This window comes from Vanellus vanellus (assembly GCF_965231255.1).
Source record: "Vanellus vanellus genome assembly, chromosome: 3".
Taxonomy (NCBI): Eukaryota; Metazoa; Chordata; class Aves; order Charadriiformes; family Charadriidae; genus Vanellus; species Vanellus vanellus.
The window spans coordinates 33037991-33053713 of NC_138907.1; the positions used below are offsets into that span (position 1 = coordinate 33037991).

Below are 15723 nucleotides of genomic sequence, written 5' to 3' on the forward strand. Positions count from 1 at the left end.
GCGCCGTTTGTTACAAGTTTCCCGTCGCGGGCAGGGCGCGGGGCGGTCGTGGCGGTGCGGGAGCCCGGGGCGGCGCGGGAGCCCGGCGGCAGCGGGGCGCGATGCCCGATGCCTGCCTGCGGCCGCCGGCGTCGGGGCTGACGGGGGCAGGCGGGAGCGCTGCCGTGAACGGAGCCCGGGGCCTCGGCTAGGGAGCTCTGCCGTCCCGCAATAAACACTGCGCCGAATGTCTCTTGTCCCTTGCAGCACGCTGCCAGCTGGTACCTCCCTCCTTTCTGAAGCGTAACTGGGGAGGGGGTTGGAAAGCAAAGGAAGTTTGGTATTTATTTTTTTCTTTAGGCTTTGGAAAGAGATTCCCTCTCCCTGCCCCCGCGGAGGGCTGTAGGACAGAGTGCGGTGGTGGAGGAGAGAGGGACACGGTTGGAAGCGGGCTGTCCGGAGCCTTGCTTTCCCCCGACCCCCGCCGCCGTGTACCTGGGGGTGCTGGATGCAAGCTTCGCAGAGCTCCTCCAAGCGTAGCAGCAGGGGCTCGGCAGATGTAGATGCGTGCGTGTGTATATGCTTAACCCTTTCTTGGCTCCTCGGATTTGTACCATGCTGAAGATCCTCACCAAAAAGCTCAGAAACCAGAGTTTGAATGAAATTCAACCTTTCCAGCTAAAGGTAAGAACAGTCGGTTGTGTCTCAGTTGCTTTTTGCACCCAGCAGGTAACTAATAACAGGGCCTCGAGAAGCTAGTAACTTGCAGCTTTTATTATGCTGGGCCAGTTTCCTCTCAGCCAGTGTGCTCAGTAGGCACTGGCCTAGGCTGCATTCCTGTTACTAAACTACTGTTCCTTTGCTCTCAGAGTTACCTGCACAATTCAATAAGTAATACAGAAAAGGTGGATAAAGGCAGAAGTATCTATCTATTCTTTAGAAGTAGTTACTTTGAACGGGGTTCACATTTAGCTATATAGGCATTTGCTTGTCTAGTTACCTTTGTGTGCGTGCAATCTGTAGTCTCCCAGCCCTCTCTAGGCTAGAACCCCCATGTGCTAGGTACTGTACAAACATGATTTGCCTAAAATGCCTTTCAGCTCATTATTTGCATTTCTCTCCCTTCTGGTCCGGAGGGTTGGAATCTGAGCTGAAGTTTGCAGTCATGCTTACTGCATTGATCCATAGCTTTCCAAACACTGCTTACAACCTTTCTTAGTGCTTAAAAGAAAAATGAGGATCACAGATTCATGATAAGGGATATGTAAGCCCTTCCTGCCAAATGCAAGGAGGAATTTTTCAGCCATATGCAGTGGGATAAAAATGGAGTCATGATGACTTACTTATAAAAAATTACCAGATCCTGATTTGGCAAAAGTGTTGTGAACTAAGGGATACCCCCTGAAATCAGCAGAGTTACTGTGGATTGGTATCAGTACTGTGGGGAGTGTAGTGCCTGGCCCCAAATCAAAGAAAGGATCTGGGAAAAGTAGCAGCCCTTGTTGCCCAAGTTGGGGGCTGGGGATCAGTATACCAGACTGTAGTGGAGTCTTTTGTATGTGTTACACAGAGGCGGATTGCCGTGTGGCTGCACTTCTGCGCAGTCATTCTAGGCAGGCTGATGGCAACTTTGTTAGAAACAGTGCTGATGTTTCCTCAAAGTTTGCTGTGTCCGTGCACTTCTTTCTGTGGGGTTTGCACATTCTGTGGTTCTTGGGGGAGGTGGGAATAGATTTTATTTTTGGAAATAAATAAGGGCAATGTTTTAGGTCATGGTGGACGGATTCAGTGCAGAATATCTCTGCAGGGGCAGTGGGGGGTTCTTTTGGACACTGTGTTTCTGGGCCTTGTGGTTGTGATTGCCTCCTTTAGCTTTATTGTTTGTCTCTTGGTGCCTCAGGTTGTGAAACCATAAGAATCTTTGGAAGGAGCTCTCAGGGGTATATACAGCCTTCAGGATGCTTGGAGACATGCAGGAAAACCTGCAGGAGTTGGTATCTGCAGCCATTTTGTTCATATTAGTGCCAAGGTTTCATGCTGCAAACAGGTGGCCTGCGTTTTTGCAGGCTCAATAGAGAAGAGACTTAAGCTTGCACTGTTTCTTGCAAGGCTAATGCATAGAACATCAGAGGCAGTGTTGCAGCCTGCCATGGGGAGTGGTACAATGACTGGTATACATGTGTATGGGCAGAAAGCCAGACTTTCAAACTCTGGGTTTATATATGTTTTGTAGGCCTTTGGGGACCACGTGCAGCTGCCTGGCCTTGATTGAGCTTCATGCCAGCATACTAATTGCTAAACAGAGTGTGCAGTGCTCTGTCTTGGGTGTTGGGCCAGATCTCCTTGCAGGTGTGGACTCAGGATGGGTGTCACAAGTGGTGAGCTGTGTGGGAGCTTCCTGTGTCTGCACTGTGCATGCACCTTGTGACAACATCAAGTGTCCTGTACCATCTCCCTTTACTGCCCTCAGATGATGTGGGGCTGCCAGGCATAGACTGGGCTTTTGCCTTCTCAAAGTCCTCACATTGGTCTGTGCCCGTGCAGGTCTATACATATGCTGGAGTGTATTGTTTGTGCACTGTTTAAAAGGTCCAGCCCAGTGCCATTGAAACCTAGTGAGAAGTTAGGTGTGAGCATAGAATCACATCTGTAGTAGTGTAAATGGAGAATGAACAACTAATTTGGGTAGAGTAAGAACTGATCTGTATCCATCACCCAAACCAAGAGCTTTCTAAGCTTTAAAAACAATGTGCTTAGCTGGTCTTCTTCATACCCACTTGCTTTTGCACTTTATGACCTTTGTTGGAAGTTCCCAAATTCAAGGGAAAACAAGCTGCTGCTGTATTTCTAGCTTGCAACAATACTGCCATTAGGCAAAGTCTTGGGAGATTGACCTTGGGTAAATTGTCAGCTCATTTTTGTAAGCTTGGGAGATTTGACCAGCCTTGGATTGGCATCCAGACTTTGGGAATCTTTTTCAGGATGAAATTTCTGCTCACTGTGAAGATCTCACTTTGGTATCATGTGTCCTGAATTGGTTTAGTGTGTCTGTGATAAGTCTTCCTAGCTTTCCTCCACTTGGAGAAGTGGAGAGGCTGCCGCTGCCTCCTGTAAGTGAACCCAGGAAATAAGCAAGCTTTGGGTGCTGATGTAATGGCCTTTTCTTTTTTTATCCCCTGCTGAAGTTGGCCCTTAGGCAGTTGACAACTAAGGCTGCTCTGAGGGCTTTGGCTCAAGAGATCTGCTGGTTTGTACTGGTGTTGCTGAGGAAGTTACTGTCCCTTTATTGCCCTTTCACCAGAAGTCACCAGGGAGGGAAGGGAGGGATTGACTGACTGACATTTCACCTGCTGGTGGGTTGGCACGCACTGCCAGCAATTTCTGGTAAGGATGGCTGGGCTGTGAAGCGTGGTAGTTAGGGTTCAAATTTGCTTTAGCCTTGGATGACTGGTCCTGCTGACCTTGCTGTCTCCCCACTGGATGCTTGTGCCCCTGTAGCGGTGGCAGCTCAGTTACAGCGTGTCCACTCCTTAGCTGATTGTGGTTCATAGTCCAGCCCATTGGCTTAGAGCCCTTCAGCTGCTGCGGCTAAAACCAAGAAAGTATTGTGAATTGGAGCCTTGTGCCTCAGCCTGTTGTTCCACCTCTTGTTTCAGTGGTCTGGTGTTACTTGTAGAGATCAGGCCAGATTCAGAACCCCCCAGTTTTTGGCTGGCTGTTAGAAATTGAGAGCCAAAAGCAGATCTGACTACAGGTTAGGGCTCATATTTGATAATGGCTGGCAGCTGGGTCTGTTCCAGAGGAGACTTTGTGGGACAGGAGACAAGAGTGAGAAAAGGGGGTTGTCCCATACTGTAGTGAAAAATGCTTCAAATGAGGAAAGTGAGAGAGGTCTGTAACTCAAGGCCTGAATTTTTTCATTGGTTGTCCAGTGTTACAGTCTAGTCCAGTTTTTTATTTTCTTTCATAGCTTTGGGCTGGTAGCCTTGAGAAGCCCTTCCTGAACTATAAGTCAAATTATTCAAGGAGCTTTTAAAATGCATATCCTGGGGTTGCGTGTGGGTTTATGTGATGGAGTACTGATACTGAGCCCTTAAAAGTACTCTCCAACTGACTCAGTGAGCTCTCTACAAATGAAATAGCTTGTTCAACTTGAGGTAGGGTTTTCTCAAACGCATTTCTTCCAAATCCCTCTTCAACTCTTGTGCCCTTGCATATTTGTGTAGTGTCTAAAGTGTAGGTGTCTATTTTCTAAGTGTTGCTTGCAAGCAAGCTCCTTGGGGCAGGGAGCATCTGGTTGGAACAAGTCTGTGCATTGCCAGTCAGACTAAGCCCTTAATTAGTGGCCCTAGGTATTATCAGAATGAAACAGTTGAATTGTGGTGTGTTAAAAAATTAACTGGCTGGAACACGTAGCTGAAGAAACCTGAGCACTTTAAGGGTAGCAATTCCATTCCAGCTTTGCTGTTGACACAAGTAACTTTGGAGGTGATAGAATTGCTGTTCTAATCCACAGAAGTTGTTAAATTACTCATCTAATACTTAGCATATTCCTTTTTGTCCTGGGCAGAGGTACTTAAGATATGTTTGTCATTTCCTTAATGTTGATCAACAAAATGAAGTCATATGGGAGTCTGTTCTGGTGACAGAGAACTGCATTTTGCTGCCACATAATTTAACCTTATGCTTGCTTACAAGGGAACTATGGACTAGGCACTAACAAAGTCACCATGTCAGCTCTCTTCACGTACCCTTGCAGCTTGTATGTGTGCGTACACAGCATTAGGGACCAGCAAGTTGTGTCAGTTATTTTCTGCTGGCATCTGCATCTGGAGTCAGCTATGAGACTATGGTCTGACTGGCTGGCCTGGATGAGCAACTGGAAATCATCTTGATCCTTCCTATATGAAGGGGGTTCAGTTGGCTGTGCAAAGTGAACCTCAGGCTTAAAGGCAGTGGCTTCTGAGTCACTGTCCTGGTGGTAGGTGGTTATTCTGCAGACACAGGAGCGTGTTATTTAAAATTTTTCTCCTCAGACCAAAAAAGAGTGAAGTAGCATTGTTATTATTGATGCACAGTGGGTGCGCTTTCAGAGATCTGTGTAAGGGCTTATGCTTTGTACGAACGAGGACAGACTAATTTCCTTCTTTCTTTGGGTTGACTGCTTGGCATGTACTCAGCTAGCCACTGGTCTTCAGGCTGGCTGAAGACTGCTTGGCACAGTGAAAATTTAGCTTTTTCTGTCTCCTGTGAGATATGAAGGTTTTCTCTGCTTCATGGATTTTTCAGCACATCCCACCAAACAGGTTCATTCCTCTAGGGCTGGAGGAAGGAGGCTCAGGGGAGACCTTATCACTCTCTACAACTACCTGAAAGGAGATTGTAGTGAGGTGGGTGTCAGCCTCTTCTCCCAAATAACAGGAGATAGGACGAGAGGAAATGGCTTCAAGTTGCACCAGGGTAGGTATAGATTGGATATTAGGAAAAATTTTACATTGAAGCTTTGCTTTTCTTCCTAATAACGCCTGGTAACATTAGATGCTTCTGGTTTGTCTTAATGTCACTCAGGAGGGGGCAAGCACTTGCATGAATGTAAGTTGGCATGAATAGCCATTTTGGCTATTGGAGTATCTATGAATATGCCTAAAGTTAGGCTTGTGATAATTTGGACTAAAATTATGTTAGTGGGTTAAAATGCTGTGATAGATGCTTAGCCAAGGCAAAGAATAGAACAGGCAATCCCAGCCACTGAGAAACCTTAAGTTTTTGAGACTTCTGCCTGAGGCATTGTAAAATTATGTTTACAGTTCTTTCTATTTGTATTCTAAGGTCTGGATCTTCAAGGGTTGTCATCTTTCCTGTGCAGACATCCAGCACCAACAATCTCGTGTAATGACTTCATTCCAGAAAGCAGGACTTCAGACAAATTGCAGATATTGCAAATACAACACAATGGGAAGCTCATTGACATTAGGATAGTTCAGTGAGACACTCTCTCAGCTGGCCTTGCTTATGACTGCTATGAAAATATGGGCTAGATTTAAAAAAAAAAAAAAAAAATCCACCCCCCAGCATCATGAAGAAGTGTCATTACTTTTCCTTGTATTTCCCAATTCTTGATTTTTATTTGAATGAAAAATTGAATTCTCAAAATGTAATACTATGTATTTTACTGTTGCATTTCAGTAAAACCAGATTAATCTGTTTTGCTTTGCTGGACAGTGCAGTTCTACTTAATTTCCTGCTGTCATGCACTATCTTATAGCTCCTGAATTTATGTTGCAGTGTTTGGGATGCTCAAAATTTTCCTAAGCAGGAAAATAGCTTATATTTGAAGTGACAATAGAAAGCAGACTCAGGTCATCATTTATTTTAATTATGACTCTTGCAAAAACAGTGTGTTCACCTTTTTTTAAAGTAAAAAGCAAGGCTTGCATCCACTTAGGACATCTCTCTGGAGTGGTGGGTGGGCAGGGCACCACTCTGCTTTAGCGTGCTAGCCTGGCCAGCTTCTCCGGCTGTTCCTGGAGCATGCCTGGGTTCACAGAAGTGTTGTTGGGATGCCTCAGTGTGGGAACCAAGGGCTGTATTCCTTTTTCAGTGGGAAATACACTCCCACCCTCCGTGTAGGAGGGGTTGGTGCTGCCTATCTCCATGCATTTATCTGTAGCCCCTGTTCTCCTGTTCAGTGGGATTCAGGTTGCTGAGTGACCCAACTTTTCCTAGCAACCAGCATCACAGGTATGTGTGTGCTCAGGGCAGTTTTCTGCAGCAGTAACAGTTGTATGTGGCTGTGGGCAGAGCCTGTTTGTCCTCTTGCCACCGTTGACCAGCAGAGTCAGCCAGCTAAGCTGTTTTTGAATAGGCACCAGCACCACCCACAACTGCTCAGCATGAACACCCAGGCAAGGATTTAGAGAAAAGCCAATTAGTTGTGACCTTTATCTGCACAGAAAGCATTCCCTGTGCAGTACAAACTCTCCTGTCACACAGGCCTAAAAGCTGATATAAAGGATGTATGGCCCAATGTGACCTATGCAGAGCTGTCTCCATGCCATTCTGGGCACAGGCCTGCCCAAGCTGTGGGAACCTGGCACACAGGTGAAACGCTTCAAAAAAAGTCTGGTTTCTTCTGGACCAGCTTGGTCACTTTTTCGGGATGGACAGATCAGGATGCCTCTGGGCATTTCCCCCCTTCTTGTGCTATGTTCTTGCTTTTCAGACCCAGTATAACCTCCTCCCTGCTGTGGACTAGTCTGTTTGGCCTTTGACCTGGCCTCCATGTGTACCTCAGACTGAATGTACCTCCATGTGTACCTCAGACTGAATGTACCTCCATGTGTACATCAGACTGAATTGTTCAGTTGTTGTAGGACAGGCATTTTGAGGCTGGGGCATCTCGGGAGCTGGTTGAGGCAGAGGGAGCAGATCTTACAAGATGAGTAGTTTCTTTTCCTCCTCTGTAATTACTGCAGAACACCAAGTGCTTAGCCGGGTGAACTTCTGCTGTTCTGTCTTTGAGACAGCCCTAGCAGTGTGGGAATGCTACAACAGTACCCTGGTGCGGGTACATCATGCGAAGAGCTCATATGATTGACTCTCTAGTCCAGTCTTAGAAGCTTCATGGAGAGTGAAGTACTGTGGACACTTATGGAAACTTCTCGGAGGACCTGGATGTAAGAAAGTATCTTGCTTGGAAGATGCGCACCAAAGCTGCCACATAGTGGTATGCACAATAATCCAAATCCTGAGCCTTTGTAGTTGTTCTCTGTTTGCATGGCAGGATGTCATCTGGGGCTGGCAGGGGTTAAAAGTCCAAAGAAGGTTCTGTGAGTGACTATCAGGTTTGCAAGCAGCTCATGTGGACCAGTCTTTGTTTCTACTCTTAGCCAGTCAGCCTACCATCCAGGCTCACTGTAGAAATACAGTTCTGCTGCAGAGCCCCTTCAGCTTGTGGTGAAGGGGCTTGAGCTGTGGTGTTGGGAATGGAGATCAATGCCTGTGTCTCACTGGCATGCACCTTCTAAATGAATGTTGTTAGCAAGGAGATGTGGTGAAACCTGAGGAGGTGTCCCTCAGGCTTGATAGATTGTGAAGCTAAGGATTCTCTTCCTCAAATGAGCTGCCATTGTGTGGGGCTGGCATGACTGGGTTGGTTGGTTGTTGCACCCAGCAAACACACGTGAGAAAAGCCCTTTGCAACTTTGCCTGGGATCACCTCCCAACCCTTGTTCCAACCTCAGCCCATATGAGAAGACCTAATAGTTCAGGGCTGGAAACACCTTCTGAGGAAAAGAAGAAACCAGTGCGGGAGCCTAAGCAGCCTGAAGAGTTTTTTTTTTAGTCATGTCTCCCATTTCAGGGATGGGTTGACCTGAGGTTTTTTGCCTGGCTGCAAGGGAAATGGTCCTTATCTGAATTTAGATTTATGAAAGGAAAGGAGATGCCTGGATAAAGTACTCACAAATACCTCAATATTCATTAATGTCCACAATGAGAGTAGACGGACCTTGGTTTCTGACGTTTCTAGGGAACAAACTATTGATTGGCCTTGGGTAGCTGAATAATTGTTTTGACTGAGCTACAAACCTGGTTTCAAGGAGATCACAGAATTCAAGTTGCTGATGGCAGAAAGATCCTATCCCCTTGTACTCATTTAGTTCAGAAGTCTGTCTCATCTTACTCCTTCCTAATGGGGTCACATTGTTTCCATGATGCAGGCTATTTTTTTATTTAACTGATGTCCTTACTTCTTGGCATAGAGGCCACAATCTGCCAAGCTCTATATGGGCATAAGATGAGAAGAAAATTTCCTTTGGTTGAATGGGGAATTTCCCATCTTGAGGAGAGGTGCCAGACAGGCAGCTAGATCCTTTGGTTTGCTGAGAGTGTGTCTGGATGTAAGCTGGGAAAATATAAAATAATCCTTCCGTATCCTGTCACCCAGTTATTACACACAAAACCAAGTGGTTGTTCCAGACAGTTGTCTGCAGCCAGACTGTTTTTGTGTGTGGGTTTCTTTTTTCTTTTTTTTTTTTTTTTTTTTTTTTTCATTTTTTCTTCTTTATTCCTAGGAGTTGGTTATTCTGAAGAAATAGAAGTTCTTTGGCTGAAGACTAATTAACAGGAGAGAACAGTGGTATTTGATATGGAGCATATGAAGTGACATAATTTAGAGGCTTAAAAAATCAGCAGCTTCCATGTATATATTTTTGTTCATAGAACCCCCTTTATTCTCTCTTGGACAGAACAAGTCATTCTTGGGAAACCCCTCAGTGGTATTTTGAAGAGGGCTACAGTGCAATGCAGCTTTTCCCCTGTCTTGTTTCTGAAATGATGTGTCGGGGTGCTGCTTTAGTATGTGATGCTTGGACACTGTGTCACTAACTGTTTGTGGTGAGTGAGGTGAGTTGAATCTGCAGAATGCTGTTGGGTTTTGTTCTGCGCGTTCCCTTGTGTTGTCACATTGCAAGTAAATGCATGCGCTGTGTGCACCCATCCTATGTTAGACCTGTTTCCCCCAGTATCATATCTCCTGCAGGTGCCAGAGATGGGCATCTAGAGGAGACTCTAAGAACAGCACATACTTTATTCTCAGGGACTTCTTGAGACCCAACTGCTGTCTCTGCATTAGTAGCCCAGTGGACTTCTTTCACCTTAACTTGTCCACTTCCCCCCACCAAATCTATGTAGGGTCTTGGCATCCAGAACATCCTGTGGCAAAAAGTTTCACACCTTGACTACATGTTGCTGAAGGATTACCTGTTTTTTGTTTAGAACCTGCCTCTTACTAATTTAATTTTGTGCTTTCTGGCTCATATATTGGATGAGAAAGTAAACATTCAAATTCTGCACTCGTCTCTAGCCCATCGCTTCATGTGTGGTGTGAAGAGACCAACCCTTTGACGAGATTCTCCCAACCACTTGAAATCATGCAATGTCTACCAGGAAAGGATCTGGTGCAGTGAGAGGCATTGCAAGTTTTTACAGGGTCCTAACTCTTTAAAGATGCCCGAGCAGATGGATCAAAGATCTGGTCTTGAAGGATTGTTCTGTATTACTGGTTTGCTCCATAATAAAACTCAAGAAGTTTGGTGTAAATCCACAGAGATGAAACGGCTCATGTCTGCTCGCACTCAGAAGGGTTAATGTAGGATTTTTAGAGGAGAAGCCTGAAATGTCTCATGTGCTCCAAATGCATTTTCCAGACTGACTAAGGCATTGTTCCTTGTGTTTGCAAATCTGGCTAATGTAGTTCTTTATGGCTGAGCAGAGGTGAGTGTTGAGTGAGGTCTCCCAACACAGGCAGCTTCTGCTCAGCTAATGAAGTATCTCAGGGCAATGGCAGTTGCTCTCTCTGGGTCTTTTGAGGAGTGAATGGAAAACTGTTACCAGATATGTTGTTTATGCCAGCTGCTGTTGGCTGTACTTCCCTGGTAGAGGGGACCCATGCAATGCTGGGGAGTTGCTGTAAACCATCAGAGAAGCTGGCTTGTGCAAAGGGACCTCTTATCACAGCAGTGTAATAACTGAGCTAGGCCAGTGGGGATGGGGTATGAGTCAGGTGGGGTGTATTTAAATCCCTCTGGCCTAAGCAGAAATAGTTGGCACTAGTGTGAGAAGCCATCTCCCATCCTTCCCTCTCTTAGTATGTGCATGACAGATAAGATTAGCTATGCTAGATAGGTGCCCCTCCAGTTCTAGGTGTCCCTTGTACTGCTTTCCTCTTATGTCTGAGAGGGTTGTAAGCCTGTGATAAAGAGTGCTGCTTTTAATCTGAGTGTGTTTGGAGCTGAGGTTCAGCAGTAAATGGGCTGTAAATTACAGATGGAGCTAAGTCACTGTATCTTAATGCAGGGTGGATGAGGCCCTGAAATGAAGGCCTTTAAGCCTTCAGGCTCCTTGTCTTTCTGGACTGCTTTGTGGTGTCAACACTGCTGAATAACACTGCTTCTGTGGGATATAAGCCAGGGGAATGCCAGGGCTCCATACTGTAAGCTGTTAGAGGAGTTGACCTCCTTTGCAGAGGGATCTCTTTGCAGCACAAACGTTTTGTAGGTTGGTGCTTTTTTCTGATGGGCGTTTATTGACTCTTTATCATTGTTTTCTTTGCTAATTCCTTTCTGAACTATGTATGTAAAATGCTGTCTCCATTCATAGGGTGAGAAAGGTAATAGGTGGATGCTAGTCTTCCAAGAGAATCCTTGAAAGCTGCATATGAATTAGTCATAAATCTCTTTATCACATCAGCAAAGCTTGCAAGTAGAATAACAGAGCTGGCAAGAAACTTAACTGTGTGTCTTCGTCACATACAGATGACTGCTGGCTGAGGCCAGGCTGTGCTGGGTGTTTGTACTGAGCAGAAACTGAGTGGTGGGAGGAGAGTAGGAGACTTGCTGGAGACTTACTAGGAAGACATCTGGAAGCTTCACATGCAGGTAGAAATGGAGTTGGAGGAGTGTATGGTTTCTGTCACCATAGAAGGAGCTATAAACCTTAACCAGCCTCTTAAGCTAACAATATAGGGATAGTTTGAGAACTTTGTAAAAATTCTTGCTACCAGAAAGGATGATACATATCACAGCATGGAGCTCCAACATTCCCCTAGCTCCTGTGCTGCAAAATCAGTCTTACTTCTTAATAGTAGTGGTCTGGGAAGGCAAGGAGGCAATTGGAGAATTAAAGGCTCTACTTCAGTGGTAACACTTTTGTTACCAGGCTCTATCCACTTGCTGAGTGGGGGTTGTAGTGACTTTGTTCTATCTGTAATTTTTAACATCATGACCTGTTAAAGCATGGCTCCAAACGCAACTGAAACTATGTTTGTAAAAAGAGATTCTGGTTCTCATAGTGGCTTTGAGGATAAATAAACTGAATGGAGTTCTCTCAGATTTGGAGTATTTTGGGTGCCAAGGACCAGAGTCTGGGTGTTTTCTGCCTAGGAGGCTTCTTAAAGTCTCATGTTTTAGTTGGTAGCATTCTTTTTGTGTTCTCTGGCACACAAGTTTGATGTCTGGTGGGAGGAGTGTGTTTATATGTGGGTGCCTATACCATTGGTCTCTGCTGAGTAGAACTGAGTCTGTTCTAGTCGCTTTGCAAGTACTGCCTTTTGGAGGTTTATCTTGAGTGGAATTTAAAAGGATGATCTCGGTTTTGCTCTTCTAACAATATCTGCCCAGAGCTTTTGAGAACAGACCCATGGTGAATAGGATTCAATGGAAAAGGCTATTGCTGTGGCTCACCTGATACCCGATTCCTAGCTGATGTAAAACAGTGGAGCTCAATTGTAGGCATCAGCTGTATTCAGTTGCCTGTGACCCGAGAACATCAGGTGTTTGCTCTTTCTGGTGAGTATGGAGTCCGTTTGTTCATATGCCATGGGCTTATTGGTGCTGTATACTGTACCTATCTGGAGCAATGGCAATGCATCAGGACTTGCTGTTTTTTTTTATTTTCTGAAAGCCCCTGGTGTTTTTATCTTTAGTCTTCCCCTGCAAACTCATCTCAGCTTTGCCCTGTGAAGAGCAGGGGAAGATTTAGAAAAGGAGGTTTGATGCGGACTCTGCTGCAAGAGAACTGATATGGGACAGATGAGAGTGCGTGGAGTCCAGCTGTGCTCTGTGGGGTTGGCATGAACCACATTTTGACCAGTCTCTGTGCCTCTTCCCAGTGCTGAACCCAGCCCCACTCCACTTGTCTCTGCATAGTCCTCTGATTCATGCCACTTACAAATGAGAATCCCCAAGCCTAGGGCAGTGCCCTCATCTCTGTAGTTCTGGTCAGGTTTGGCCACAGTTGTAACTTCTTTCTAGGAGCTGCAGAGAGTAGATAAACACAACCTTGCTGTGCAAACAGTACGTTCAAAACACACATATTAATTTATCCATTAAATTACAGAAAGATGAAGGAGAGGATTTAAAACAATAAGAGGACTACAGATGCATCTCACCGCACCCACCCACCACTCATGTCCTTGCTGTTCTGTGCAAGCCTAGTGTTTTCCTCTCTTAAGATCTAGGTAACCCAACTTAAGCCCACGCTTCTGGAAACCAAGTTCAGTCGTTGTTCCTCAGAACAGAAGCTCAGTTTCCATGTTCTTATGTTGAGTCCCGCTACGTTCACCCTTAGAGTTGCCAGTCACGATGTTTGCCCGTGTCTGTAAGCATTGAACGAAAATAACATCTGTATTGTTAAAACATTGTGGATCTGGCTACCTAGAGTTACTCTCTGCCTCCTTCAAATCTGAAACCACTGATGGTTAACTGGACTCAAGACCCATGCACAAGATATGTCTGACTAAATGTGCAGCATTCCTACAAAAAATAGGAATTTTGCTGTCTTTGGCATGGGGCACACCTGTAAAACAAGGAGCGTGCCATCCCACTGGCCCATCACTGCTTTCACTGCCTCAGACAGCTGCTCTGTCAAGCAGGACAATGTTTAAGGGTTATGAAACCTGGGTTTCAATTGTAGCCATTTGCAAGGAAATGAGGAAAGGAGTTTGGAGGCAGAGCTATTATGAAAATTGAAAAGGAAAATAGTAATAATAACATTGGGGAAAAAGACTTTTAGAAAGTTGTTCCAAATTAGGGCTGTTCTGGCTGGAAGTTTAGCTGTTGAAGGACCCCTGCTGTAAAGCCCAGATCTAGTCTGGGCAGTCATATCTCATTTGTAGATGTTTGAAGACTGAACCAAACCTTTCCTCTAATCTCTAACTCTGCTGTTTTTCTTGAGGAGAGAGCAAGCATTACAGCCTCTTACTAGCATGAATGAATATGTCTGAAATAAAATTTAAAGGAGAACTTGGGAGAGGAGTTAGATGCTAAGTTGAGGGCCTGCTTGACTCACTTCTTCCTTTGTCATGTTGTTCCATGGCTCAAAACTGCCTTTCAGTGTCTCAATCTCCCTTGTTTTCCCACTCTCTCTAATTCAGTTTTTTATAATTGGGAGGGTGGAACCTCCCTCATTCAAGATCAGGCAGTGTCCCATGGCAACTACAGCAATTGTTGACCTGGAAGAATAACAGTGGGGAAACTTAGTAAAATGTTTTTACTAACGCCAAGGAGTTGGGAAGAAGAGCCAACAGCAGAGTTCTGTGCTGTAGGATGCCCGTGTCTCTTAGCAGCTGCTCTGTAAGCAGTGCGGCAGGGAGAAGGTAAGTAGCACTAGTTTCATTTCTTCAGTCTGAACAAGTGGAAGTTGTTTCCCCATAGCAGACATGTCAGTAGTCATGGTGAGCTGCTCATCCTCTTCTGCTTTTGTGCCAGGAACCAGTGAGTGAAACCAACTCAGCAGTCTCTTTCCAGGGCACATGGAAGGAGCTTTACTGGAGTGCCAGGGCTCAAGTGAATGAGCTTGTGTCACAAACAGCCTTCTATGCAGCAGCACAGGCAGCATTGGCCTCTGCTGGGGAAGCCACCTCCCTGGAGGTAAACTCCTTCCCAGAACGGGATTGGGAATGGTGCCCTCCAGTCTGTGTGCGTTCTTGATTCAAACTGAGAATGAGGGGTTGCCTGTGGTCAGTTGTAGCTTTGTCTTGTCCGCTCCCTATGCGCACACCCTCTGCTGCACCAAACAGCCCTGTTGGTGTTTTAGTTTTTTAGGACAATACAGCCATTAAGTGAAGTCTGTTGGGAGAGATTTGTTCTGGCTTAGAAGTGAGATTCCCTTCTCTTTTGTAAGATGCCAGATGATTCTTAATGTAATTTTTGATCATATGATAGCAGGTTAATTTATCTTCTGTAAGCAAAACCAAGAGTAACTTTGCTTTAACAGGGTGAAGTTTTTATTGTCTGGTATATTTTGGGGCTTTAGACTCTAAGGGTGATTGGACCTTTTAGGACTGGGCAGTTGTGGCTGCACATTAAAGATCGAAAGATCGTTTCTCAGTTGCCAAGCCACAGTGTGATGAGAAAAGCAAAGATTTGCATGGGGAAATTTGTCCATGTTTCCATCTGGCATGGTAGGAGTCCTTAACCTGACAGAAGGCATGTCTGGTGCCGGAGCTGAAGGACCAGGTGTAAGACTGAGATCCTCATCAACAGGAGACAGCTGTCTTTGAACTTCAGATCTGATGCATTTTCTAAAGAAAGACTGTAGGGTGGATGGGTACCTATCCTTTTTCTGGCTTGTTTTGCGCCATGACTTGTAAACATGCACACATCTATGTGAACTGGAGATTTTCTTCTTTTTAATTTTGTGTGTTAAGGTACAGAGTGTACTGGGCCCAGTCCTGAAAACCGGTACTAGTTGACTCAGCTTGAGTAGGGGCTTGGGCTAGATAATACCTAGAAGTCTCTTCCAATCTAAACAGTTCTGTGATTCCTATCCTGTGAATGAAGCCGTGATCTAGTGGGATCTTTGACATGGAGATCAAGCTGTTGTCTCAGTGCCACAGTTCTGAGTTTGTGAGGCAAACAAGTCTGTGCAGCCTCAGACAAAAGTAAATCTGTGGCTAATATCAGATGGGGACTGTCTAAGGGGAGGCTGGAGGCCTGAACACAATCCCACTGGTTTTAGTGGAATGCTTTTGAAGAGAGGAAAGTGTTACTGCTAAAGCCTGGGAAGAGTCAAGGGAGGGAGCATTTATCTCCAGCTCATCAGAGCATTAGTCTTTGGTTCCCTGTATCTTTATAGTTTCTGGAAATTTTTGTTATCCATACAGACAGCCTGTTTTTTTTCGATCTTCCATTAAACTTTGCCTGAGTGGTATATTATGGCAGGGAGTTTCATATGTAAAATTTG

At 45.3% G+C, this 15723-nt stretch overlaps 1 protein-coding gene across 1 annotated transcript in view; it reads left to right on the top strand.

The window, feature by feature from the left end:
* Window positions 1-447: 447 nt before the first annotated feature.
* The window catches only part of LOC309670037 (uncharacterized protein), a 62828-nt gene continuing 47552 nt past the window's right edge, over window positions 448-15723 (top strand). The window contains exon 1 of the mRNA XM_082480842.1: window positions 448-663. Coding sequence (XP_082336968.1) covers window positions 559-663 — 105 coding nt within the window. The 5' untranslated portion in view covers window positions 448-558. The remainder of the gene's footprint in view (window positions 664-15723) is intronic.